Source organism: Ictalurus punctatus, chromosome 16, assembly GCF_001660625.3.
Source record: "Ictalurus punctatus breed USDA103 chromosome 16, Coco_2.0, whole genome shotgun sequence".
Lineage (NCBI taxonomy): Eukaryota > Metazoa > Chordata > Actinopteri > Siluriformes > Ictaluridae > Ictalurus > Ictalurus punctatus.
The window spans coordinates 18840815-18868554 of record NC_030431.2 but is presented as its reverse complement, the minus strand read 5'-3'; the positions used below and the strand labels follow the sequence as shown (position 1 = coordinate 18868554).

The following is a 27740-nucleotide window of genomic DNA, read 5'->3' as shown; positions in this document are numbered from 1 at the left end:
TTAGTACAAACGTTGTTATAGATTTTTACATTAGCGAGTCAATACAAAAAACATTTTAGATTCACAAACATTAGATCTCTAGCACAAAATTAAATGTTACAGGAAAATGTATGTTTGTCAGTATAGAAAACAGCATATTATGTAAGAGAGACTTTTAAGACCAAAAAAACAAAAACAAAAACAAAAAAACAACACAATGAAGGCTGCTGGGTTTCGCTGCAAAAATAAGAAACAAGTACGACAGTCAAAGTCTCCAGAAGAACCGTGACTGCTTCTGCAACATGCTCAATAAAACTTAAAGCTCATTTCCTTATAAAACTACACTAACTGTACCGGAAACTACTATTTTTATGTCAGACAAAATATCGACTTTGTTTCATTTACTAATGTTTACTGATCTTTATAGTATTTAAAAAATAATTTATTTTGAAGGCATCTATACTCCACAGCATTTCTTTGCATGTGCCTACAACTTTTGCACAGTACTGTATATGCCTTGACACATTATTTGTTCCTAAAGACCTAGAACAAGTCCTAACACACTTTGTGTATCTCTATCCCAACTGTCTGTTTATTCACTCTAGTTTGTATTTACATGATCTCTGTCAAGAATGAAGAAATGCTAATAAAACAAGAAATGCTAATAAAACACAAGAATATGCAAGATGTTCCTTCTATTTGTGAGGAAAGTGATAAATACTCTATAACCAAATAAAAAGTAATACGAATGGCACATATTACACACATTAATCCCTCATATTCTCTCCAGGGGGTATAAAAATAAATAAATAAATAAATAATTCCTATAATAAACATCTTAATCGATCCACAATGCTAAAAGGCTCAACAGGAGTCAACTGTCGGCCCTCAATTATCCCTGACCGTCTCAGAGTGAAGAAACAACGTGGTTGAGGAAATCCTCGAACCACACATATGAGCAGGGTACAGCTGCTGCTACACATTCATAAGGGCTAAGACTCTACTGAATGAATGGGAGAACTTGGGACACCATAGAAGTGCCACAGTCTTAAGTGGATTAGGCTATTTGCAGACTCCCGACAGGCTGGCTATTGATACACCTTATAATTAATTGAGGAAATGCTAATGGTTGGATGAATACCCAAGACAAAAATAGGCTAAGCACCATTAAATGTGCATTTGCTCAAGTTAAACACTACATAAACATACCTGCTTATAACAGTGCAATATCAGAGTGACTGTCCATACACTTAATTTTTAATGTAATGAAAAGATTTCAAACAAACAAACAACAAAGCTAAAAGTACAAAACTGCTAGCTGATCCATGCTGAGGTTTCCCAGAGAAAACAACTGACCCACAGGATGTGTATAATGGAACTAAACATAGAATGACCTAAGCTTAATGGGACAGTTGGACATGGATGGGATTGCCATGTAAGCCTAGACGGTAAGACCAGAGACTATTCCTGGCTCCAGATGCACCTCTAGCACCACACACACTTTATTGTTGTGTGGACTGACGGAGAAAAAAAAAACCCTATGAGTCTTCGATATCAGAGCATCAGAGTTCGAGTAGAAGCATGTGACACACAAGGAACGGAATTGAAATCGGAGAAAGAAACAAAGAGAGAAAGAATAAGAGAGAACAATGTGTGTGATACAAGGCTTTAAAAGTCTCAGTGACTGACTTGTTTTTTTTCCCTAGTCTTTGGCTTTTTCACTACTAGCTGAGTGTCCTAGGTTACTGCTCCTCCTGCTGAGAGTACGTACTCTCAACTCGTTCACCTTTACCCACATCCCCAACTGACCTGCAGTCTCTTCATGGTTTGCGAGTCCTGGTCAGCCTTGACCTTGCAGGCCACAAGAAGCTGAGCTGTGGATGCAGCCACCTGTTTGGCTGAAGAAATGAGCTTCTCCTCACTAGCATGGCCTTGTACTGCTGAGTTCGCTGCCTCACACAGGTTATTGGTTGCTGCGGCAACCATGCGGGCCTGGAACAAAAAGTATAAGCATGGTTACATCATCAAATCTTTCATTTATCTGCCTACTGTGAATATCAGGTAAAATATAATGCCATGCAATGCTCTTTTCCCAGATGAGAAAGGACGCTTTGCAATTTGAATATTCATAAGAGCTGGATTTCTTGATGATGGTAAAAGTGAAGTCAGAGACCACATCTGTCAGAGATTAAAGCTAGAGGAATCTGTTTAAAAATTATATTATTCAATATAGAAAATGCGAATACGGTCTTTAAAATAAGGATTGAGTGACAAACAGCCATTAAATTAAACGTTAAGTTCCCATTGGTATCATCTCTTATAATGAAGTGACCTTTACAAATATACAAACAATCTTATCCAAGTGTCCAATTACGGAGACATGCTACTGTTTGTGTTGCAGGGCTTTCAAACACCATCTGCCATCTCTGAAACTGATGGCCCTAACTGTATGCGGGAGACATTTATCCAATCTAAACAGCACTTACAGCTGAAATGAGACCCTGAGACCACTGTCCATCATCAACTGCGTTTGCTGGGATGGCGCCGACCTGAGCAGAGGAGGCAAACACACAGATATTATAAACAAATGTCTTTTTTTTCCCCCCTTAAAACTCCAAATCTTATTAACCCTGTTCATTTAATCCAAACACCACCATACTATGTGCTAAAATGGACTGCCATTATGTCTATTGCACAAAGTCTTGGTATATGAGCGGTGCTCTCACCTTGCCCTGGGCCACCAGCTCTCTCTGTGCGGCAGATGCCGCCTTCACCAGCGCACTAGTGGCTGCAGCGATGGACTTGGCTGCCTCCAGAATCTGCTCCTCAAAGTTCAGGCTCTCGTCAGCCTCCTGTTCAAAAACACAAGCCAACGCCACCATCATTTCTGTCACATGGCAGAGATTTTACTGGATTTTTTTTCAGCATGATGGATGAAAAACGGCACAATGGCACCAGGGCTTATTGTCTGATGGCGTCGTAAATGAAAATGATTCAGAGCATGCTGCATATGAGAAATCGAGTTATCAAGAAACCCAGATTTTTATATTTCTTACAATTTCAGGTTTACCTTTCTTCCCAGGGCAAACTGTGTGAAGCAAACGAGAACAGGTAGACATGTTGATTCCCAGAAAGTCACAATGCATCAATATCAAAGCAAGACAAAGCCCCTTTTCAACCTGCCATGCTAAAATGTCATGGCTAATGTAGCATAATGGTGTATTCCAGCTAATAATGTGATCTTGGACATTTCCCATAGTCATCACCTCAATCACGGGAAGGCTTTCCCTCACAGTAAGAGCAGTATTAAATGTGGTAACCCAGTCTAAGACTGAAACTCAACTATGGAACAGTTAAGCCTGTAGCAGGTGGCTGGCTTGGGTGTGACAGAGCTGAAGGCGGTGGAAAAAGCCCGCTCACCTTGGGCTTGGCTCGTGGTTTCAGCTGCTCCAGTTTCTTGGCGGCAGCTTCGATGGCAGCCGCTGCACCCAGAAGCTCATTCTCTGCGATGACTGTGGGATCCTCGGGGTCCACCCATTCAGTGCCTGCCAGATAAACAGAAAAGCTCGAGATTAGGAAAGTAATGCTGAATATGTAATCAGGTTAAAAGTTGGTAGATGGGTCAGGTATGCCGTTTTAGATCTTTTGATCTCGTCTGCTGCGTGACGAAGGCGTTATTATATTAGAGCATTACATATGTCTGAATTTGGGGGATAAATTTTATTGAGAAAGAATGGATTTTAGAGAAGTACAGACTGATAGAAAGATCTATATAGATTGACATATAGCATGTAACTTTGTGCAGGTTTCGATAGACACGGTGGATAGGGTTTTATGCTCACTGACTTTTACTGTGACCGCTGAACTTCTTGGTGTCCCATCATAACTTCTCTTCTTATGTTTTACCCAAACAATTTGAAAGAATCAGTAGAACCAGTTATAAATCTCCCATCCACTATCACACAAACATGCACACCACCAACTACCCTTCAATACTCCAACACTCCGTCATCTGTTAAATTGAGATGTGTGTATAGCACCTTGACTGAGCTGTGGGTTTGTTTCTGTGAGAAAGAACAGAGGGTATGTGCGAACGTATGTTGCTTTCCTTACCAGGTAATAACAAAAAACCCACACAATGGTATATATGAGGCATCATATATACTTAACCTTGTGGGAAAACCTGGCTGTGGGTGTGTGTGAGAAAGAACACAGTGTAAGGCTAGGTTTGCAGTGCATCTTGTAGCTATAGACATGTTTTTATTTCAGTACCTTTCATAGCTTCAGCTGCCTGGATGAGCTCAGTGACGGAGCCAGCCACACGCTTGGAGAAGATTGCCAGCTGCTGCTTCAGATCGTGAGTTGGCTTTTGGATAATCTGGAGAAATATGAAGAAACAAGTGAGGAAATGGACGACACCTAGTTTTCTGCATATGGGGAGAATAACAGCCAATAAAGAACATGACATACTGGCTGAATGTTTAGTAATACAGTGCATGACTTTCTTTCTTACAGCAAGCGTCCATTTTATCTCAAACTCAGACCAACATGTCATCATGCACATACTGACTTCACGAAATACTACCATTTTCTTGTTTTACCGACACAATTTTCTTGTTTTGTGAGAGTGTGTGTGTGTGTGTGAGAGAGAGAATGTCCTCAGAGTGTCCTTTAGAGCTGTGCTGGTGAGTGTATAACAGGTGTTTGTAATTAGTTTGGTGGCTACGAGGGCTGGCATGCATGTCACTCTCTGCCCATTCAAATACAGCACTAAGAAAAGCCTCAGCCCCAGCAACACACACACACTCACACGAAGAGAAAAGAATAACACACACTCCCTAAAATAACTACACACACCGAGTTACCATCAAATCAATATCGAACACATTGCCTGAAAGCAGACGAAACCTCACATGCACACAAACAAAATCTCAACTTTATACATTAAAATGTTCAGCTGTCAGAGCTTCGGTTTCTAATGTAAGGTATGGAGACATTTCAGTTCTGATACTATCACCGCATGTTCAGGTGCCTGGTTAATTCGTTATGATTACACACTGAAACCATGCAAATCATTTTCATTAAATAATTCACTGCATGTGTGAACCACCCTCATAGTATGATCTGTAACTTACTGTATTGCACTTTATCATACAAACAAACAGAAAATGGTTTTATCTTTTAATCTATAAGCCTACATTCCTTTACATATATAAATCTTTGAATAATAATAAAAATAAAACACTTTTTGGGCAGCATTAGCTTCAATTTCATAAGGTGTTCATTAGCATTTGATCGTACTTATTAAAAAAACTGACCCTACAACAGCATATTTCTGTGGATAGTCAGATAGGTATGACGCTCGCATAGCACATTACTCACTCCTCAGTCATGCATATTGTTCTGTAGAAAACAAACATTTGAGTCCACACTGTTGTATTAAAACAGCAATACTCAAATTGTTGAGCCATGTGTGAGTGGATAAGAATATCTCTTGGGGTCAAATGCTGTTAAACTGTTCGGATACACACAATGAAGGGCACACACTCGTGCAGATCAATCAGCTCCTACTCACCGGCTACCACAGTGAACCAACACACACACACACACACATACATATATACACCCCAGTAGAACAGAGACAAGAGATTAAAAGGGTCAGGAGAATACTACTCACAAGTGCAGGTTATTTAAAATAATAATAATAATAATAATAATAATAATAATAATAATAATAAGAGGAAGACATGGTCACATATACATTACAGCACAGTGAAATTCTTTTCTTCGCATATCCCAGTTTGTTAGGAAGTGTGCCACAAATAACGTTTGACAGCCTGTCAAGTACCCGAGCTTAATCTACACAGGAAAATGGATACAGTGTACTTGTAACACACTTCTAGTTTTTCCTAGTGTGCTGATACTAAGGGCTTTTTCACAGTGTCATTTCCTAACAGGCCATTTCAGTTGATATTGTAGCACACCTGGTTGCGCGTGAAAGCTGTTTTTGAACCCAGGTATGGTCCAGAACATCTAAAACAGATATATAAAAAAACAAAAAATAAACGTGATTTGGACTTCACCGCAAGTGAACTTAAGTGTGGAGCACACCATGTGTAAAATAGCAATCCACTCTTGGGGCCAAGTATCCAATAACGGGATGGTTTAACATGTTCATTAGTTCCTGGTTTAAGATTCAGAATGGTGGGGAAAGACTGCTTGTAATATGTAGAATAAGTACCTTGTCAGTAAAACTGCTTTGAATGAAAGTCTTTACCTGAGATACTGGCATGTACCGAGCAGAATTAAAGAGACATCAATTAAATAACTAATGAAATCAATACCTATTATCACAAAAACTGTGCACAGAGAAAATTACATAATGTTACAACTGCTGTGCTATCAATCAAACAGTTCAGAAGAGTTTCATTCGCGTAAAAACAAGCCTGCAATATCCATCCATCCATCCATTCTCCACACCACTTATCCTACACAGTGTCAGGAGCCTGAAGCCTATCCCAAGGAACTGGGTGCACAAGGCGGGGGATTCACACACTATTGACAATTTGGAAATGCCAATCAGCTTACCTACAAGGCATGTCTTTGGGGAAACCCGCAAAGCACAGGGAGAACGCGCAAACTCTGCACACACAAGGCGGAGGCAGGATTTGAACCCCCAACCCTGGAGGTACGAGGAAAACAAGCTAACCACTAAGCCACCGTGCCCCCAAGCCTGCAATAACGAGCTCCTATTCAAACGAATCTACAATTAGCCCTTGGTACAGACTTGAACATTCAACAAAGTGTGAATACACTGTCAAATATATGATACGGTCAAACATGATGAGAACGTGCTTCCACTGCAGACCACTAAGGGAGACCGGAAGCAGAGATTTTGGCCCACTGCTGCTGGAGTGCTACACCGAAATAACAAGCAGCTCAATGTCAAATGACACTAAGTATTCCACACATGCCATTAACGACACCCCCAGAAGTCTTGAGACAACTGTGTGTGTGTAAAAGAGCAAGGGGATCTCCCTGACTGCAGCAGCTGTAAACACTCGAGTCAATAAGGGGCACTAACTTACCACAAGCACGTGTTCCAGGAGAGCCAGGTAGCCGGTGGCGCACTCCGTTCCGAAGCGTAGCGCACGAGTCTGCACCTCCTGGTTTACCTCTGGGTGGTAAGCTGCTTGCTGCAGGGAGAGAGCATAAAAATAATAATTACGTAAACAGGAAGAAAACTCCAAGCTGAGAGCTATGGGCTAGGCTGGAAGAGTTTGTGTCACCTTGCAGGAGTGCAGCATTTCGGCGATGGCTCTTCTGCTCAGGTTGGCAGTAGCGATGATGTCCTCCTGGCGACACGAGTTTCCAGCAGCCACTGCTTTGGCTGTGGCCTGTGTGATGCCTTTGGTCATGCGGATAAACTCCTCAGGAGTAGCCGTCTTTGGAGGAGGATCTAGACTGCTGAACACCTAAGGGACAACATGACACGGAGTCATCGAAAACCGTAACAGCCCAGTAACGTTCAAAGCAGGACCTCTAAATACTGATTTAACGAAACGACATGTTATTGTTTAGTATCATTATCTCAGCATCATTCCACAGCCCTGCTGGACTTATCAGAAGGTGTTCATTCATTTTCTATGACGAGAGCGCTGGCTGTAATTCAAATCACAGATTTACATTAACGTGCTCATTCTGCTCCAGATAATCCAAGGCTAAAAATAAAAAAAAATGTAAGCACTCTTCTCTTTAAATAAGCTAGCGGACCACACGTGCTGTTCTGGTATCGTCAGGGTTTAAACTTGGCTCTCCTAACATAGTTAACGCTTAAATTAGGAAATATTAAAAAGCATTCAATATTTCATTTCAGTGACGTCATCAGCTACCTTAAGCTGTCCTGAACAGTCACTGGTAAGCTTACTAGCTTTTAAACTGGTTTAGTCTGAGCTTAAATGAGTGCGAGGATGAAGTGAAGGAGTTCCTCACAGTCAACTCCTGCTTGATGTGCTCAATGGTGGCCTCCAGTGCCCGCGTGCCTTTAGTAGCCTCGTCCTCCACAGCCTTCACTGTCTTCAGCAGGGACGTGACGTTCGTGACCATGACCTAATGACAGCAATCAGTATTGCGATTTAGTGAGTGCAAGTCTCCATATAATACAAGCATATATGATTAAGGCATAAGGAATGTAAACAGAAATGATAAATATATAAATAAAATAAATAAAAAGACAGTATCTTATTGAATATACTCCAATAGTATCACCAGTATTTGCCTGGCCCGATTTTATTTGAATTTATTATCACCCAGTATTCAGGTTCCCAATCTTTGAAGATGATCCCATTCTCCATCAGGTCACTAACCACAGCAGGGATTTCTCACTAGCATGCAGGCTCGGGGAGTAACGGAATATATGTAACGGCGTTACGCAATTAGGATACAAAAAAACGGATAACTGTAATCCGTTACAGTTACATCAAAAAACAAACTAATCAGATTACAGGTACATTTTGATAAAAAAAAGAAGGGAATACTAACACACTATGGACAGCTACTTCATTATATTAGTGTCCTCTTTTTAGAAAACCAGAATATGGTCACCCTAACATTTGTGATGTAATGTTACCCGCATCAGGGACAGCAAACTTTTATTTATTTTATTAAAAACAAATCCAAACACCGTAGATGTATTTAAGCCCTAAAATAAGCTTTGAGTTTAGCTCCGAGTGGCTATCGGCTGTCACTCAGCGAGTTCCCTTCTGAGTTTGGTTTATCCTCGTCACGGTCATGTCAGCTCGCTCTGTAGCAAACTGTATCTAGACCTAGATTTCTGTAAAGCTGCTATGTGACGGTGTCTGTTGTTAAACACGCTATACAAAATAACATTTACTTGAGCTGATTAGTGATCAGTGTACTTTAGCACCAGTGAACTACCTTTGCAGAGCTCTTCAGCTGGAGCATGGCCGGATCGTCATGAGGCTTGCCGGCTGCTGCCTTGGTGGCTCTGATGAGGTCACCCAGAGCTTTAGCCACATCTTTGACTGCGTTGATCAGGACCACCTGTAGCAGAGAGCACAGCTTTGTTACTGTGAATAGCACCGAGAAGACCAACACTGACCTCTACTGTCCACACACATTCACTCACACGGAAGTAGTAGTGTACTAACTGAAACACGGCGATATGGACGTAAACACAATCAAATGTGCAGCAGTCATGAATGGAAAAAGAAAGAAAAAAACAAAGGTATTCGTGGAGTAGTGATGTGGGTACACGTGAAGTAAGCAAATGAACGTTAAGCAAAGTTCAAAATCGCTTCAATCTGACCAACATCCTGTTGACTGATCATTTGTGCTCTGCAATAGAGGCCATATGGAGTTTTGGAAGTTGACAGCATGTAATATAGAAATATACTAGAATTATTACCATAAAATCTAATGCCTAAATGGAATTTTGTACCAGACAGTACAATATGAGGTTAATGATAAGGGGAGCAGGGTTGTGATATAAATTCAGGGACTCCTGTAGTGAAGAATAAGCCTTGTTAAACTGAGTTAATGTTAAACAACAACCGAGCAAGGAGCCACACTGTCTGAGCATTCTCATACCAAACAAACCTTGTCTAAAAAAAAAAAAACAACACAAAAAAACAAACAGCCAATGGCAGAAAGAACAAAGACCCAGAATGACTTTCGTTAGTGGCCTTCAGGACCGTATACAGCTGCACAGTCATAAGAAATAGATATAAAAATCCTGTACGTATACTTCACTGTATATTTTTGCCTCAGTGGCCGCTTGTGCTTTTCACTGAAGTAAACAATAAACTATTTCCAGCATTTTCAAATGTTTTTTTTCCAGGAGTTTCTGAATGTTGCCATAGAAACGAGAGGAAGCAGAACTGTGTGCCAAAATGCAGTGTGCACTGCCCGTGTTCTCCATAAGGCCGCAAAGAAAACCATGCTGGCCAACATGTGCGTCTTTCTTCATTCCCATAAGACAAACATGAAAACACACACACACACACACACACACACACACACACACACACACGTCCTGATGAGCAAAGAAAACACACACAAGCAGTACCCACATCCTGACCAACAGGAAAGCCACAGGAAGAAAAAAGTGTCTTGTTTGTCAAGAAGAGAGCAGTTTGAAAAGTGGGAAACAAAGAAAGAAGAACTGAGTGCAACAACACGGTCTGTCTGCACAGTAATTTATCCAAGACAGACTTTCAAGAAGGATGGAGACTTGTTTCAACGACCGTATCGAGAACATCAGATGCTACAGATATTAAGAATAATTTTGCTCAGACGTGCTGAGAAATTAAATCAGCATGTAATAAAAGAATATTTCACACAGCTAGTTAAAAACCAGCAGGAGCTTATACAGCTGGTACCAGCATTATTGGCACCCTTGGTAAATATGGGTAAAAAGATGTCTTTGTGGTTATTTAGCTCACTCTCAAACTAAAAATGAGAGGTATATAAAGAAGTAAATTATTCAAGAACAATAAGAAAGTAAGACAGGATTGTTTTTATCCCCCCTTAGAATAAATGGGCTTCAATTAAAGCTATACTTCTCTCATATTTTCAGTCTGAGGTTAAGCTAATTTACCAGCAAGACCCCATACAATGAATCTGGAGCTAACTGTATAAAGGAATAAAAAAAACGAGAGTTTTTCAGACAGACATAAAGGACAGCCGTACCTGTGTCTCGGGGTCCTCAGAGCCCAGGCTGGCGGCCCCCAGCTTGACCACATCAGCCAGTTTGGTAATGGTGTTGACTGAGGACTGGGCAGCCTGGGCCAGCTTCTCCTGACTGGCTCCTGCTCCAGACACCAGCAGCTTGGTGTCCTCTACCAGAACTTTAGCTGTCTTCAGGATATTCTCTCTGGAAGGTATGGAGAATATTAAGATTAATAACATAACAGTGAATAAAGCAGTCCAAATCTGAGGGGAAAAAAAATAAACAGACAAATGGGGAAATGAAATTTATGAACTTCCCTGTCTGGAGAACTGACCCAGACAGCCCCACTCAGGCAAGGGCAAGGAAAAAAATAACTGAAATGGATGAATTAAGATGGGGATATGTGATGTGAAGATGATGATGGTGGGGAAGATAGGAGGTGGGGCCTATTATGTTAAAATATGATAATAGATATACTCAGTCATCCAATAGGATGCGTATTTTCCTTGTTCTTTACTAAATGAATAGAAAAAGAACTATAAAATGAATAATTCATGAATGTAACCATATACAAGACAGGCTGTGTCTCAGGTGGTCGAGCGGGTCGTCCACTAATCATAGGGTTGGCGGTTCGATTCCCGGCCCACATGACTCCACATACCGAAGTGTCCTTGGGCAAGACACTGAACCCCAATTTGCTCCCAATGGCAAGTTAGCACCTTGCATGGCAGCTCTGCTACCATTGGTGTATGTGAATGGGTGAATGAGACAAAGTGTAAAGCGCTTTGGATAAAAGCGCTATATAAGTGTGCCATTTCTGTCTCAACCCCCATAGCACTCTGAGGTAAGGTAAGAGTGGCTACCTGGGCTCGTGAGCAATTGCTGACTGAATAAAATATTTACGTGAATACGTTTGTGTTTGGTAGTGATTTCTCATTTTAGAGGAGAATTTCCACCACAATTCCTTGGCATCCCTGGATGGACTCCAACACCTCAGTGGAAAAGACTGTCTGAACTAAGGCGCAAAGGCACGTGCCAACTTCAAATTAGAGGAGTGAGATTTTTCTCAACAACCAAGACATTTCTCCTTAACTTCAGCGGACTGACATGCGTGATGGAGCGATAAATTTTCTAAGTGAAACTATTCCTTGGTTTGCTCGAGTAGAACATTTTGAAAGCGGGTCAAGGGGACCTACAGTAAATGAGGTTTAGGCTTAAGTTGCATAGAGTTTTAAACGTCAAGGACGTGAGTATTGAGTTTATCGTTAGTATAAGCACAACTCCCTTAGTACTAAATTGTAAAGGGACAGAACTGAGAAAAAGTGGTATTATTGAATTGAAAAAAGGGGGAAACTTCTGTATAATTTAACCAACTAATATATATATATATATATATATATATATATATATAGTTGGTTAAATTAATGCAGACTGTTGTTTACCTGTGATGCAAAACAGGTACCCTGTGATGCATACTGCAGTTTTTTTTTTGTTAGTTTTTTTTACCCAGCCATAAAATTGATAATAAAAAGGGGGGAAAGGGGTTAGTTGACTTGTTTGCCCCATCAGCCAACTAATATTTGAAACGACAATCAGTATTTTACACAGAATACAGTTAAACATTCAGCTGTAACCAGGGCCGAAGTCTTCAGGGGTCATATTATGATGAATCCAAGTGTTTTAGGAGACCATGAAAGTTTGGAAACCTGTGATCAGCGAAGGTCTCTGCATTCTCCCTGTTAAGTGTACCCGCTGTGGCAAACATGATGGTGGTGTCAAGATCAGCAATGATGCCAGCCACAGTACTGGCAGCTGTGATACATGCCTGGGTACCACGGTTACCGGCCTGCAGCGCAGCCAACACATGAGACACCTGAAACCGAGAGCGAGAGAGAGAGAGAGACAGTTTTGATTTTAGACATTATCAATACTTTAATAATGTAGGAATGAGTGAAAAGGTAAATATGCAAATTACACATTTGAATATCACAATAAACCCTTAACTATTTCTGGCTAACTCTGCGAGACAACCAGCTACTACAATCTGATGAAGTATGAGGCTGTAAGGGAACACTTCACTCACTTTCTCAGAGACTTTGCGAGCGGCGTCAATGAGCTCTTTCTTGGTGATTGAATCATTGGGACTGCACTGCAGCGCTCCAGCCTTGGTGACTAATCCAGTGCAACTGTAGCCAAGATCTGTTACCTGCTTCTTAATGTGAGAGCCAATCTAGAAGTGTGTAGGAAAGATAATGACTTCATTACACACGTATATATGCACCAGCAGGCGCAGAGTGAGGGTGCAGATCCTTCCACACAAAAATATACACTGAAGGAATCATCAATTCAAATGGGACCACTGAGAGAGTAAAAGTGTTACTGGGTACCTCATCACTCTCAGCAGTGATGACGGCACATTTAGCCTCTGATGCCAAGTCACCAAACTCGGTGGTCAGCTGATTGGCCAGGCCTCCAAGCTCATCAGGGTTGGTGTTTGATTTGGTCACCTGGTGAAGCAGCAAACGAATACCAGAAATTCAGTTCGTATGGGTTTTTTTTTTATTTATTGCTTTTTAGCGTGACACATAACCTGAGCTTGACTTTGTAAAATGCATTTATTTAAAAACACTGTCCCGATTGCATAACTGCAGTCTTAATCAACTTGGGATTAGTCAAAAGGAACATTTAAACACTAAGGACATACCATCTCCTGCACAGTGACTGCAATAGCCTTGGCTGTCTTCACCATAGTAGTCTGGTAATCCACAAAGCTTCCTTCAGGCTCCACTCCAGGGTCCTCCAATTTGTTGAGGGCCTGAGTGATAGAGTCCACCATGCCTCCTACAGCTCCTGCTGCACTGGCTGCTTCAGCCATCGTACCTCCCAGGTCATCAACAGCCTCCTTCATCATCTGCACAGATTCCTCCAGGGCTTCCTGGGTGTGAGCCGCCTGGGAGCAACACCAAGGAGACAAACAATAAAGCTCACTCAGTCTTACTACTGATTCTGGAGCAAGGGATTTAAGCATCTTAAATACTTTTTATGGACAGGAATAGCGTATGTAACACAAGAAACATATGCAATATCAGACTTCACTGCATTGAACAGAGCTTTACCCTAAACACTTGAATTCCAGGACTTATACATAGTGTTCAGCAGGATTCAGAGAAAAATGGCGGTTAATCTACAGGTGAAATCTTTAACAATAAAAGCACCTTAGGGTTGCCGCCTGCTTCCTTGGCTGTATAGAGCATCTGTAAGGCAGACTCTGCCAGAGTCTTTGTCTGGTCCAGCACGCTCATCTGCTGCTGGCTGTTCAGGATTTTCGACGCAGTGCCAATGGATGCCATGATGAGCGGCTCGAAGTAGCTCGCCATCTGAGACACCTGCAAGACCAAGAACAACCACATGGTACCACCAGACAGAAACCCTTGTGATCGGAAGGAGGAAGAATGCAAGGTTTATCCGTAAAGATGACGTGAGGTGTAAAGTGTACCTTGTGTCCCAGCTGGGAAGCATCGGAGCGAGCTGCAATGGCCACTGGGTCGATCAGGTGGCTAATCTCCTGCACTGAGGCTGCCATCTGCTCATGCAGAGCCTGAGACAACAAACAACATGTTCTCCGCTAAATCCAATTACCATTACCGACTCTCAATTAAAAAAAAAAAAAAACAATTTAAATGAATGCTAATCGCAATAGATACTAATTTATGGTCATACCCCTGCTAACGGGTATATTAAAAATAAATAAGATATAAAGTTTCCTCTGGAAATTCCCAATAGAACTTAAGGACTTCAACTTTTTCCTGTTTGTTCAAGTATGTAATGGGTGTGAATTCTGAAGGGACGACACACACCTCATGGGAGATGTCGTCTCTGGGTGCGAGTTGTTGGCTAATGGCAGCAAGAGAAGCCTGGTCCACTTCACGGATGCAGTTATTGAGAACCTCAATGGCCTCGTCACACTCTCTTTGACCTGGAGCCTTATCTCTGTATGGATTCAACAAAGAGACAAGCATCAGCACTGATCTCCAGATGCACTAAACTGACAATAGTTAGGCAACAGGTACTAATGACTGAGGGTACAAACTGAGAGACGCTAAACAAATATCTCACTGTTAAATATCTAGAAGAGAAGTAGCAGAGTCAAGGAAGTTGAAGAAAAACGTCAAATAGCATTTTGTTCAAGTTTACAGAAAACCACCAACTCCACTGGATGTTAGGTTTTGGGACATGAACTAACTTGATACAGTTTTAGTTTAGTACTGTTACTCAAGTTCAAGTTCACTTTATTGTCATTTCAACCATATACAGCTGGTACAGTAAGTGACAGTGTAGCGCCGACCAGTACACAGTTTTAGTGTGGAAGCGTCCGATATAACAGGTAGTGTAAAAGATAGGTGCCAAAGAGTAACAATATAATTTAAAAATGGTATAAATATAAACATAACATGCTATAACTCAGTATTCAGCAGATTAGCTTATACCAAATATGGGCATAGCAGTTACTGTGGTAGCAGCCAGGTAAAGTGTATAATAGTGACGATAAATTAAATATGATATTTTTTATAAATACATTAGCTGCAAGAGTCAATGCAGAAATGTGCAAATATTGCAGTAGGAGTGGGATGGTGTTCAGTTCAATGTGTGTGTGTGTGTGTGTGTGTGTACTGGCTAGCCTTTAAAGCATGGCAGTACCTCATGTTGGTGATGAGCTTCTTGATGGAGTCGGACACGGTCCTGGAGTGGCCGGCCAGCACTGACCACTTGGGTGGGTCTTTGGGGTTCACGGCCAGAGAGCGTGCGGTCTGGATCAGACCTGTTGAGCTCTCCAGCATAGTTTTAGCTGCAGCCACGATGGGCTCCATCGCAGCCAGACCCTATGGGCACGCACACAAACACAAAATCATGTCAATCTATGTAAAGTAATTAGGCTAATTATGGGCCCAGCCTAATGTTACACAAAACTCAGACGATTACTTAACGTGATTAGCTTGTTTACCTTTCAAAACAACAGGATAAACTTCAATTAGGAGGGTGCACAATACTACATTCATAAATAACCGTTAAAACACAAACGTTCAGCCTGTATTCTTGTCAGTATTAGATAAAACAGATAGTTATACTGTAGATGTTTGTAATATAAAATGTTATGGTACCTCTGGGCTGATCTGTGCAGGCACACTGGCGAACTCTGGGTTGGAAGCAAACGCAGCGAGATTATCCACAGCCTCGATCAGCGGCCCTGTGGAGGCCTTGCACTTCTGCCTGTTCTCCTGGTTAAAGGCTCCATCCAGGGCCTGAGCACACACAGTCATATCCACTTATACACGGTGTACGAATTTTCTTTCATACACACCTCAAACATTCAAATCACAGATAATCCTGAACCTAGCAGCTAATATTAATCAAAGCTTCTCAAAACTTTACAAGAGTCTGGTTCTTCTTTTGACTTGTTGGTAAATTTTTATCATCTTAATCCATAAACTGAAAAAGTTTGTTTGGCATGAACACTCACTTTGATTGACTTGACAAGGTTGGCTGTGCTATTCGCCACTTCTTTGGCACTCTGGACAAACTGTCGCTTAGCAACAGGGTTTGACGTTTTGGAGGAGGCGAGGCGGCAGGCGTTGCATAGGGCGGAGGTGTGTTTGGCAACAATCGTGGCAGCAGAGAGGACCTTGGGAAATGCAGAGGTGTGGGGAAAAAAAAACATCTGAAAAGTCTGATGACAGACATGACCTTTGAGGATGACTTTTTAAGCAAACACACACACACACACACACACACAAATAGACAAAAAAAATCTCTAGAATATTCAGAATATATATTCGAAATATTGAAAAATACTGGAAAAGTGCTTGTCTTGTGGTGTGATATGATGAGCACTGAATTTTCCTGACTGATGTAAGCGAAAGGCAATAAACATAGCTGGAAGGGGAAAATATAATATAACAAAAATCACAACAAAAAAAAAAGAGCAGCAAGATACCAAGGTCTGCTTTTCCTTAAAACATCTTCACCTGGTTTGCGTTTTCACTGCTTATGCTTCTGGTCTGTGCACAAATGAACCAGCAATATACAGCACGTCTGACTCTATCTCCTTGTCATGAAACAGGATTGCATGAATTTTGAGGATTATTTCACTAACAATACTTGTGCGAGTGACACCTTTGGGTCTTTTCCTAATCGCCGCGTGTGGAAAAATGTCAAACGTGAGACGATTTACTTTTTCAAAATCTGTCAAGGGACACGTCATGCACTGACAGTATGTATAAAAAGGATAATCACTGCTATCCAGTATAGCTGTGGAACTTGGTGAACATCTAGGATGAACGGTACCTGGGACTGAGTGCAGGCGGGGTCCACCAGGTTCTGACAGGCCATCTGAATGGATTGTTTGGCTTTGGCAAACTGAGCCGGATCCACCAGACCCTTTTGTCCAGCATGGCTGTTCGGGTCAGACACACCCACCATGTAGGCACCCTGAAAGAGAGAGAGGGGAGAGTTCAATTAAATCAGGAGTAGCATTTTAATCAGTCCCTCCAGGATTTTGGGATCGCTGAAATCGACACAAATGAACGCTGCAATATGCACAGGAGCTTGCGATGTTTCAAAATTACCATGGATTTTCCGCAGATCTGGCGTCATCACGATGCGCATTCAGTCATAGCCACTCTGATTCATGTGCGTTAAACACGAGTACAGCTAAAAGGTCTCACAAACAAGCATCACTCCGAAAGACTGTGCAAAAAAAATTTCACGCAGTTGTGATTTTGCTAATTGAAGTGGTTTTCTGCAAATTTAAAAAAAAAAAAAAAAAAGGGCACAAAAACCTCCAACCTCCAAAATTGCATCGCAAGTTTTGAAAAACAGCTGCAGCAAAATCAAGCATTTTTGTCTGCAGCAATTACAAAACAAACTGGCGAAATCCCGAATGGACCGTCGAATAGATATAGGCTCCACATCAGGAACTAGAGGAATCTGCTTCCAGCTGAAACGCTGTTTGTCAATGCAGGGATTTGAACTTGAGTACCGAAAGACTTGATCATACCTATTACCAGTGGAAGGTTATGGAAATCCATTCAATGCTTAAAATGAAGAATCTACAAATTGTCCTATCAAAGACACAAATAACACAAACATCTAGTGTCTTTTCTGTCGTTCCGTAAAAGGAAGAAGGTGCATTTGTGATCCAAAGGCAGGGCAATTATCTTACAGACTAAATCATCAGCCCTCTGCTGGCCCTCGTTCTTCTGCCCGTTTTCCAGGTTAAAGGCCAACCAAGGCCTGAGCGCACACTGTCACATCTACTTACAGCCAGCGTGTAAATTCTCCGTTCATACAGAGACGGTTCAAATCATGGCTAATTTAACAAAGCTTCTCAAAAAAGGCAAGGAGTTTTCAGGAGAATAAGTCTGATTCTTCTTTTGACCTTTTTGTTTGTTTGGAGTTAAATCCTGTAGAAGAATTTTCTTTTTCACAGGCTTAGTTCTGTTCTCACCAGAAGAGCCACATCATCTAGTTCAGCTTCTCTCACCATCTGCCTTGGCAACAACTCACATACACAAGCGACTCCAAATCAGTTTCCTCAGTACTGTTCCACTAGAAATCAATGTTGTAATAAGAGTGAGAGATGCTGAGCCACAAAGGCAGAGTGAACACTTTTATAGCAGCAGACCGAGAGACAGGGAACATTTAAACATGACTCATCATCATTCCCTATCAAAGCCATTATGAACTTCCACTGTGAATGTGGGTGAAGGGGGGCGGCGATAAAAAAAGAAAGAAAAAGAAAAGAAATCAAGACACACAGCAGGATGGAACAAAAGAGAGAGAGAGAGAAAAAAAAGAAACAGTCCTTCCGTAGTTGTTTTGTTCCGTCAGTTTGGTCTCTAATGATGCATTTAAAGCCCCTCAAGCCCCATTTCTGCCTCTTCTCTTCCTAATGATAGGCATTTACTCATCTTCTCAGAGTTTATGTTTACAAAAAAAAGTGATATCTTTAAAACTGTACAAGGACCTAGATAAGAAGAAGAACTGTTTGAAATCAAACTCGCTGTACTGTCCATCAATACCAATACCAGTATCGGGTATCAATCCGGTACCATGATCGGTTCCTCGCTTAAAAATAAATAAATAAATAACCTCAGACACCAACATCTGATACCACTCGATACTGTGTGACGCAAGCTTACTGTAAATTGCTGCACTAAAGAACCGACAACAACGGTCTGAACACATTTCATGGTTAATAATGGCAATCAACACAACTTCAAACTGTGCACTGAGAAAACAAAACTATAGCATCTTCCTAGAATACCAGGAACCTGCTAAAACATCTTAAAAATAAAATTCATTGCCAGAGGCACACGGCAGACGAACGCTCGCTAAGAGAGGAAAAACTGTCTACAGACAACACTATGTGATTTCAAATCTCTCACCTAATGAGTAGATTGTTCCTGATGATCAACTGCAACCAGTCACTGACATGAAAACTAAACAGCTATAGTTTATATGCTTTTCTGAACTGAAACAAAACCCACTCTTCACTGAAACCCTACTCAAACCAAATTAACTGATGTAGCTCGCTAATGCACTTCACTAATGCACTTCAAGTAAAATCAACTAGCTGACATTATAAAGAATGAACCTACTAGTCTAAGGGCATGACCACATGGCCACTACGTAAACCAGCAAACATAAACAGAGCTTATTTATTAATACTGAGTAGGTTACTTACTTAAGTGCATCACTAACATACCAAAATGTTATGATGCATCCCTAGTGTAAACCTTTACAAAAAAGCATTAAAAAACACTTTGAGAGAAACAAGAATTACATAAAAACACATGAAGTGAAAAAGAAACACAGTGGGTGGCTGTGATTGCTTATTTGCATCTCCTTTCCGGATTCCAGATGTGCGAGATACCAAGAGACTGACACATGTCACTCCACACCAGTCTAATTAGTTTGAAGAAATGAGGTATGAATCGTCAGGGGAAGTAACAAACCTCTCAGATATGTTCAACCAAAATACAAACTAAAATGATATATTTACCTGAGCAGCAGCTTCGGTGAGGCCGCATAGGGCTTTGGAGGCAGAGCTGACCGCATCTCCAAACTCAGGCAGGTTACTGTTCTTTGCGTTGTGAGAGATGCCTGCCATAGCTTCACCCAAAACCTGCACGCCAAACAACATACTGTATAAACACATTTGTCTAAAAATACTTCATAGTCATTACATAGTCTTTACAGAGCCAACACAAGCAGAAAATAAGATATGAAGTGGGAGGATTCGCTGTGCACCTTGGAGTTCTCCATCACACTGTCGATGCAGTCAAAGTAGCCCATGTCACTCACTGCCTCAGTTGGGTTCTCCAGCATGCCCCGCACCGTCTATACACACACACAGAATTTAGTTTTGTTTTTTAAAAAACCTACATAAACTAAGATGAGCCTAAATAAAATCTAATTTATTATTACAGTCAAATTCTATACTGTATATTAAAATGACACAAATTATAAATAGATGAATGATATAACCATAAGGTAACGTTACCACAATTAAATTGCTGCATTTCTTATGTTTACGCACACTGAAAACTGAAGCTGAAAATAGCTGACTAGATATTATAGCCTGTTACACCATTATCTTATTTATGTATAAGTAGCTTCATTTTTTTTCTTGATCTTGTTTCTTGTTAAACAGTGTGTTTAACTTTTTTTTTTTTAATTTTTATTGTATTGCATACTCCATATGAAGTGATATTACATTTTAGCATAATAGTGCACGGGAGAACATTATAAAAGAAACACCGGTATTTCTACTGTGTTTAAGAAAAACTAGAATTGTGACTGGTACTTGTTGCAAAACTGCAGATACAGATATAAGCTCTACATGCTTTAACGCTGGTTTACGCCCTTGGCATTGAGCGTTGTGTAAATGCTTAAGGAAGGGACCGGCATTCCCATGGTTTAAGTAGTAGTTGCAAAAATATGCCATTTTGACCATATGCTCACCCGTGCCGGAGTGGACTTGACAGGCAACGCACTCAGCTTCCACACAGTAAAACAGAGCAACCGGGGGTCTTTCAAACCCAAGGTACTGTGACAAACTATTAAAGGAAGCCAAATTGGATCGGAGAGAATATTTTTTCACCACTGCCTGATTGGTTTGTGCCGCCAGCACCTCACCTCTTGATCAATCGCTATAAAGTTATACCGCTATACACTGCCCACTAGGACATAAGTACAGCATGCAAAATGCGAATGTTGAGCTGGTACACGTGATGAGACAACTATAATGTCTGTAAACATGACCGTTTCCTGCTATAGGACAGAATGCTGTACATGAATGACCAACCGGTGACCACTCAAAAACAACTTTTTCAACGTCACACTCTAAATCTGAGCTGGTTTCACACAAATGAACTCTTAAGACATATAGAAACAGAAAGAGAGCTAAAGAGCTGACAAAAAAGCAAAACAAAAACACAAATGTGGAATGAGAGAAATACCTCGAGCTCCCTCAGTGCGTTGTCACATTCCTTCTGACCCGGTGCTTGCTGTGTACACATGGTGATCAGCTGGTTGATGCTGTCAGTCACGGCACTGTTAAAACCAACAGAGAAAGGAGGAGATGTGAGAGATACGAGATACGCATGAGATGAGGGAGAGAGGGAATGTGTGGGAGAAGGAGGGAGAGTTAGAGACATGGCGATGAGGAAAACACAGCGACTGGGGAGAGGGAGAGATACGGGAGTATAGAAACACAGTCCGCCCACACACGTTACCACGCACTAGCTTCTCTCTCACTTTCTGTGCTGCTATTTCTCTCTCTCTCTCTCTCTCTCTCGCTCTGTGACTCAGCTAAGCTCTTGAGTGGCAGTAAAGGAGTTAGGTAGTCCTGGCTCTGAAAGGCCTGTCATACCCACTCACACACACACATTACATAATTGTTCTCTTTTCCTTTTAAACATAAAAACCAACTGGACAAAACTCACAGGCTGTAACATAGGCTATAATAAGAAAAGAAGACAATGTGGTGTGTGTGTGTGCATGTACACACACACACACGTGGTTTTGTTCTCACTTGTGGGAGCACGTTGGAGGCCATTGTCAGTTTTCAAGCCACGGTGCAACACTTCCTACACTACATAAACAATACTGATGGTGCAAAAGTTCAGAACCCTGCTAAATGCAAATAATGACATACATACATACATACATACATACATACATACATACATACATACATACATGTATATATACACACATACAATCACTTAAAAGTTTATCGTTTTTAAGTGTCTCTGTAATAATCTGAGTTTCGAGATGCAATGGATCAGACTAGGTTCTTTATTTCAGGGTTTTGTTTGAAATTTTCTGATCCAAAAATGACTTTTCCCAGCAGCCAGAATAGAGCTGCTCAGCTTTTCCTTAAATGCCAACCCATGAGGCATACGTGGTATCAACTAGGCCATTGGTGTTGTTTGGGGTTCACTGCTATTCACTGCGATCTATTTTGCGGGCAGCAGACGGATCTAAAACGAATAAACCACTTCTTTAAACAAAACGTTATCAGACACTCTAATCAAGTGAGACTTGGGAGACTGACTGAAACATGGTCTTGTCTGTCAGTTTGGTCTAAGTAGGTTACATAAATGATTGCAGAGAGATGAAATGAGCAGAAATCATGTGTGGGGTTCTAACCGTGCAGCAGCAGCCAACTGGTTCTTCAGGTTGGGGGAATTGGGGTCAGTAGACAGAACCTTGGCTGCCAACAGCAGCTTGCTGGATGACATAGAAATGGTCTTCAGGTTGGTCACCACCTGAGTCTGATCTTCTTTAGACTGCACAAAGAGAAAACCAAGTCAATCTTCCAGGAAAATGTACAGTTTTCAATATCAGAACAATATGTTTATATTTAAAATCAACAGAAACAATGACGTTATAGATTTAAAGAATTGTAGCCAGTTTATCTGGTCCATCTACCTGAGATTGACCGGCCATGTCCACTCCAGCCTCCAGGAAGTGGCTGAAGTCTTGGCCAAACTTGCCCGATGCCTTGGCCAGGTCCTGTGTGGTGCCACGAGACGCCTGCACCAGCTCGTTGGCTGACTGGTTGAGGCCGGCAGCTGCCTGGTTCAAATTCGCCTGCGCTTCCTGGAAGCTCTTCCCACTAGCTGGGAACTAAAAAGTGTGAGAGTGAGTTGTTAAGAATTATAGATATAGAATATACTGAAATACATCCAGAATGTATCCTCATAAATGGGTTATTTAGTGCATGCATACTGTTAAGCTGCTTCGTTTTTTTCGACATAAGCTTGCGTCTTTATTTAAAACGGATTAAACGTACAGCGAATACATCCTTAAGCCTGGTTTATACTTAGACTGTGACGTGACGTGCGGATGCAGCGACAGCATGGTTCAAATACTTGCATGTGTATCTTGAGTACATCTGGAGGATTAAAAACAATACCCACTATCGTCACATGGCACATTTCCACGTTAACCAGGAAATGTTTAGTGAATTCATGCCAGCTAGTCTGGAACCCACACTGTGTTTCTGTGCAGCAGTGCACATCTTGTTAAAACATTTTGCCACTGTTGAGATTGTTGTCAAATAAATGTTATATTTAAAGGTATTTACTAAATTTCAAGATCTGGAATATCGGTCGGCAAAGCACTTTCAGGTAGGCTTGAAATAAGAGGGTTTTGAAATTCACTAACACTAAACATAACAGGAAAACCTGTCAGTGTTGATAGCAATTATAGTACTGTCATACTTATAGTACACGAGCATGAGATTTGAGACGGCGCAGGTTTGTTCGGTCTGTTGCATTACATTTTGCTGCACCACTATTTATGTTGGTACCGCACCATGCGAATGTATCGTGTTCATTTTCTCGAATGTACACAATCACACCGAACACAAGATACGCATCTTGCACATGCATACTTAACACAAAGTATGAACCTTACATGCAGTTGAATTAGGAGGTGTACACGACCGGTGAAAAGTCTGGAGACACTCGACTGAAATGTTTCTCATGATCTTAAAGACCTTTTGATCTGAAGGTGTATGATTAAATGTTTGAAATCTGTGTTGTAGACAAAAATATCATTGTGCCAACATATTCATTTCTTTCATTAGAAAACTAACATTTTATTTATAAAAATATATATATTTTTAAATGGATGACTTGGAGCAAAATATTCCGAAAAGCAACCAATAAGAGTCCAGTGTAGGTGGGAACTCCTTTAATACTGCTTACAAAGCATCTCAGGAGGATTCCTCAAGAAATCGGTTGAGAAAATGACAAAAATACATTTCTGGAAATTCTAGGCAAAAAGGGTGTCTACTGTGAAGATGCTAAATTATTTAATTATTTTGATTTATTTTGGATTTATCACCACAATAATTAGCATCGTTCCATTTGTGTTATTCCAGAGTTTTGATGACTTTATTATTATTCTAAAATGTGTGTCTAAACTTTTGACTGGTAGTGTAACGTACACATTTGATTACATGCTAGCTTTACTGGGCAATAACTTAAAGAAACCTACCGATTAAGCCGACTCTAACGGGGTGTGTGACATGTTAGAAATGCATTAGCAATGATTTAAACCCCTAATATAAAGATGCATCTGTGCTCACCTGATCAGAAAGGAGTTTTTTGCTGGCCTCTCCCACAGTCCTAATGGCATTATCCACATCTCTCTGTCCAGGAAGGCAGTTAACACAGCGGTTCAGAGCCTGAGACACAGCCTTGGCCACCTGTATGAACACACACACACACACACACACACCAGCAATTAGCATCTGTTCTGACTGAGACAACTCCTAATAGAACGCTCTAATCATAGATTACTTGAAACAGAAAACATTTATCTTTTCAAATGAGTGAGCGCTCTGATGCAACCAGCAGCATCATGAAGTCTGACATCAGCAATTAAAGGGAGGTTTTTGTTCCTAAACATAAACCAGTTTCCCCTAGAGTGTCAGACTCCGCAACGAATGCATCTGCTACGTATCACGTGTCTAACCTGGGCAAGTCGCTGCTGGCTGTCGGGGTCTCCAGGTTTGGCGATGGCTCTTTTGGTCTCTTCGATGAGGTTGCCTGATTTGTCAAGGACGTCTCTAGCGCAGTCCAGCATGGCGTTGCATGCCTGTGGGTCCTTGGTGTTGGCGGCCACTCCACGGGCTGCAGAGGCGAGAGAACGGAGAGCCTGGGCCACGTCGCGTGCCGCCATGCCTGCAAAAGGAGCGTACATAGATTATAAGTAAATATTTTTATATTGAATAATACATTGCTTAATGTTATAGTTTTAAAAAAAAAAACTATATTCTCATTTTTCTGATGAGACACTTTTACCTCCCATCAAGAAATCCAGATTCATGCATATGCAATTCGTAAATTTTCCACCCTTACCCCACCGTTACCGCTGGTAAACCGATGTTGCGTGATGATCCTGGGTTTGTATACCATATAATAGAAATACTCACCTGTCACATTAACTTACTTTTTCCAATGAGACTTCAGTTTCTTAAAAGAACATGACAAAACTGCTGCAGTGATATTTTCTCAAAACGACTAATCCACACACAAACTAATTACCAATAGCATATTTATGCAGTAAAAATATTGAATCACATTTTACAACGTTCAGAATGACTTTAAATCACTACAGGTAGGGGGTGCTGTAGGATACTTGAAGATTTACTTGACGAACACAAAAACAAGCACCGAGTGGACTATTTGGTATCCAACCCAGTGGATTAATTGATCTTGAAGTGGAAAGGAATTGTGTTGATTGCTTGATAGCATCCTTACCAGTGTAATTCTCATTGCCCTGTGTAGCTTCACTCAGAAGCTGGGCAACAGCAGAGCTTACGGCCTTGGTGTTGGAGCCCAGGTCCTGAGAGCACTTCTCCAGCTGATGTACACACACACACACACACACACACACACACACACACACACAAATACACAGAAACCAGTGTGAACTCGCTGATTAAGAGTGTGTGACTTTTCAATGTTTGTGATTAGGTGCATTTCCATCTCACTCAAAGTGTGGGCTAAGATCGAGGCTGCAGACTAAGAGTGAGCAGGTCTTGACCTTTTTAACGATCCATGTCTCAGTCTCAATGTTTAATACTGTTAAATATATAGTGACATAGCTACACATTAGTGCAGACTGGATCACTCTTTCCCAGAACACCTGGAGCACAAATTAAACAGTCATGTACAGCGATAACTAGCTGAGAGGAAATCCTCCAACGGCTGCAGCTTGGTGTGTGTGTGTAGTGGTTGCTCATGTGACAGGAAGTGTGTGACAGAGTGGCGACAGAGCGTGGGAGCCTATGACAAATTCTGCACGATGGATAGAGGGTAGGATAAACAAACTTTTACAGTAAAAGACAACGGAAATATGATCTCTGACTCTTTCACTTTGTTTATTTTTTCTTTTTTTGCACCCTCCCACAGTCCTGTACCTCTGATACATTATCTCTATTTATGTCGCTCCGTATCTACATAGGTAAGTATTGGTGTGTGCATTTGAAACAGTGAGAACAGGATGCGTACCGTTTCTCCAGGAAGAGGTCTGAGTTTCCCTTCGGCTGCTGAGGCTTTAGCCTCCTGCATGTCTTTCTCCAACCCCCTTACCATATTCAGAGCATTATCAATCTCCAGAGGACCACATGCCTCCTGAGCCTGGAGGGGAGAAGGAAAAAAAAAAAAAAAAAAAAAAAAGAGCACTTGGGTCAGATCAAGGGACCAAGGAACACGAAATTAAAAGCTAAACACAAAAACGTGTTCCTTAGTGAAAGGAGAGCAATCTAACAAATATACATTTATTAGCATATTTGTATTACCTTTTGAGCAGCTGTGCGGAGTTCAGCCAATGCATTGGCCAGATTTTTGGCACACTGGCTGAGCTGCATGGCAGTTGCCTGGTCACTAATAGTGGGCACGGTAGCCTTGGCTGCAGTCACCATCTTGGCTCCAGGCTGACGGTGAAGAAAAAGAGACATCATGAGTCAAATGCCTACTCTCCGACTCACTCCCCCAAAATAAGCACAGAATCTTGAAAAGACTGAGTTGTGCAAAGAACCTGCATGAAGTTCTGGCTTGCTCCAATTAGGGCAAGCTGAGCGCTGGGACTGTCAGGCTGCGCCTGGCTGCCTCTCACCCCTTGCACCAGCTGAGGGATCTGCTCCGCCACCACCTGTCAATCAAATACTTCATGCATCAGAAAGACATCATGGGAAAATGTAGCATGTGTGTTAGACACTGCAAATGAGTGATAAGGAAAGCAGTAACGTATGCAAATCCAGCAAATCTAAGATTTACATTATGCAAAGTGAAGAAATCTGAAAAGCACACAACCTTTTGTGTCTCAGCAACACTACTCTCTGATACCAAACTATTCAAGTTTTGTGGTGTATGTACTCAGAAATGCCTGTCTGGAGATATAAATGTGATAGGAACTTTGACCTCATCGTGATCCTACAAAGACAGGAAGTGAACCTGTGAACCTACCTTGCAGCTCTGTACAAGTTGTTGCTGCGCAGCGGGGTTCTTATTCGACGAGGCAGCGTGCTGAGCCGCAGCGATGGTCTGAGTTGCGGCTGCGGCGGCCTGCTTTGCAGCGTTCTGCAGGAAATGTTTGCTTAATTAGAGATTACTACACAAAACCTCACAAAAGACGTGTCGATCGTGAGCTGTTGCTACAGTCATTTACTGAGAACAGTGCAGAAAGAATTCAAACGAGGAAGAGGGACAGAACTCGCAACTTTAATAAGCTAAAGAGCAAATTGTGTTAAAGGTCCACTGGAAGGTCAGAAATCACAGTTCACTCATGCCTTCGAGACTTTTCATTTGAGTTTATTTGTTTCTGTAGTTTGTTTTTGTTGTTAAAATCTCATTCAAATGAGAATAGTGTGATGCCGTTGGCATTAAAACCAGTGATGCACCGAAAGGAAAATTCAGGATGCACTTATCCGAGAACCGAAAATAAAAAAAAATTTTTTTGTATAATTGTGTTATTACATACTGATTTG

General features: G+C 41.3%; 1 protein-coding gene across 2 annotated transcripts in view; it reads right to left on the bottom strand.

Moving 5' to 3' along the window:
* The window catches only part of tln1 (talin 1), an 86808-nt gene that overhangs the window by 3620 nt on the left and 55448 nt on the right, over positions 1-27740 (bottom strand). For both annotated transcript variants that reach the window (XM_017489074.3, XM_017489075.3), the window contains 33 exons: positions 27220-27333; positions 26792-26905; positions 26553-26687; positions 26263-26391; positions 25510-25612; positions 24722-24930; positions 24333-24452; positions 22667-22864; positions 22385-22524; positions 21190-21283; positions 19979-20068; positions 19731-19853; positions 17012-17155; positions 16188-16349; positions 15829-15969; positions 15368-15549; positions 14527-14659; positions 14166-14267; positions 13885-14055; positions 13374-13619; positions 13057-13176; positions 12753-12899; positions 12376-12542; positions 10690-10873; positions 8917-9042; positions 7972-8088; positions 7269-7454; positions 7068-7175; positions 4252-4357; positions 3400-3524; positions 2706-2831; positions 2466-2528; positions 1789-1971 (listed from right to left, as the gene is read on the bottom strand). In XM_017489074.3, the coding sequence (XP_017344563.2) occupies positions 1789-1971; positions 2466-2528; positions 2706-2831; positions 3400-3524; positions 4252-4357; positions 7068-7175; positions 7269-7454; positions 7972-8088; positions 8917-9042; positions 10690-10873; positions 12376-12542; positions 12753-12899; positions 13057-13176; positions 13374-13619; positions 13885-14055; positions 14166-14267; positions 14527-14659; positions 15368-15549; positions 15829-15969; positions 16188-16349; positions 17012-17155; positions 19731-19853; positions 19979-20068; positions 21190-21283; positions 22385-22524; positions 22667-22864; positions 24333-24452; positions 24722-24930; positions 25510-25612; positions 26263-26391; positions 26553-26687; positions 26792-26905; positions 27220-27333 (4608 nt within the window). The remainder of the gene's footprint in view (positions 1-1788; positions 1972-2465; positions 2529-2705; positions 2832-3399; positions 3525-4251; positions 4358-7067; positions 7176-7268; positions 7455-7971; positions 8089-8916; positions 9043-10689; positions 10874-12375; positions 12543-12752; positions 12900-13056; positions 13177-13373; positions 13620-13884; positions 14056-14165; positions 14268-14526; positions 14660-15367; positions 15550-15828; positions 15970-16187; positions 16350-17011; positions 17156-19730; positions 19854-19978; positions 20069-21189; positions 21284-22384; positions 22525-22666; positions 22865-24332; positions 24453-24721; positions 24931-25509; positions 25613-26262; positions 26392-26552; positions 26688-26791; positions 26906-27219; positions 27334-27740) is intronic.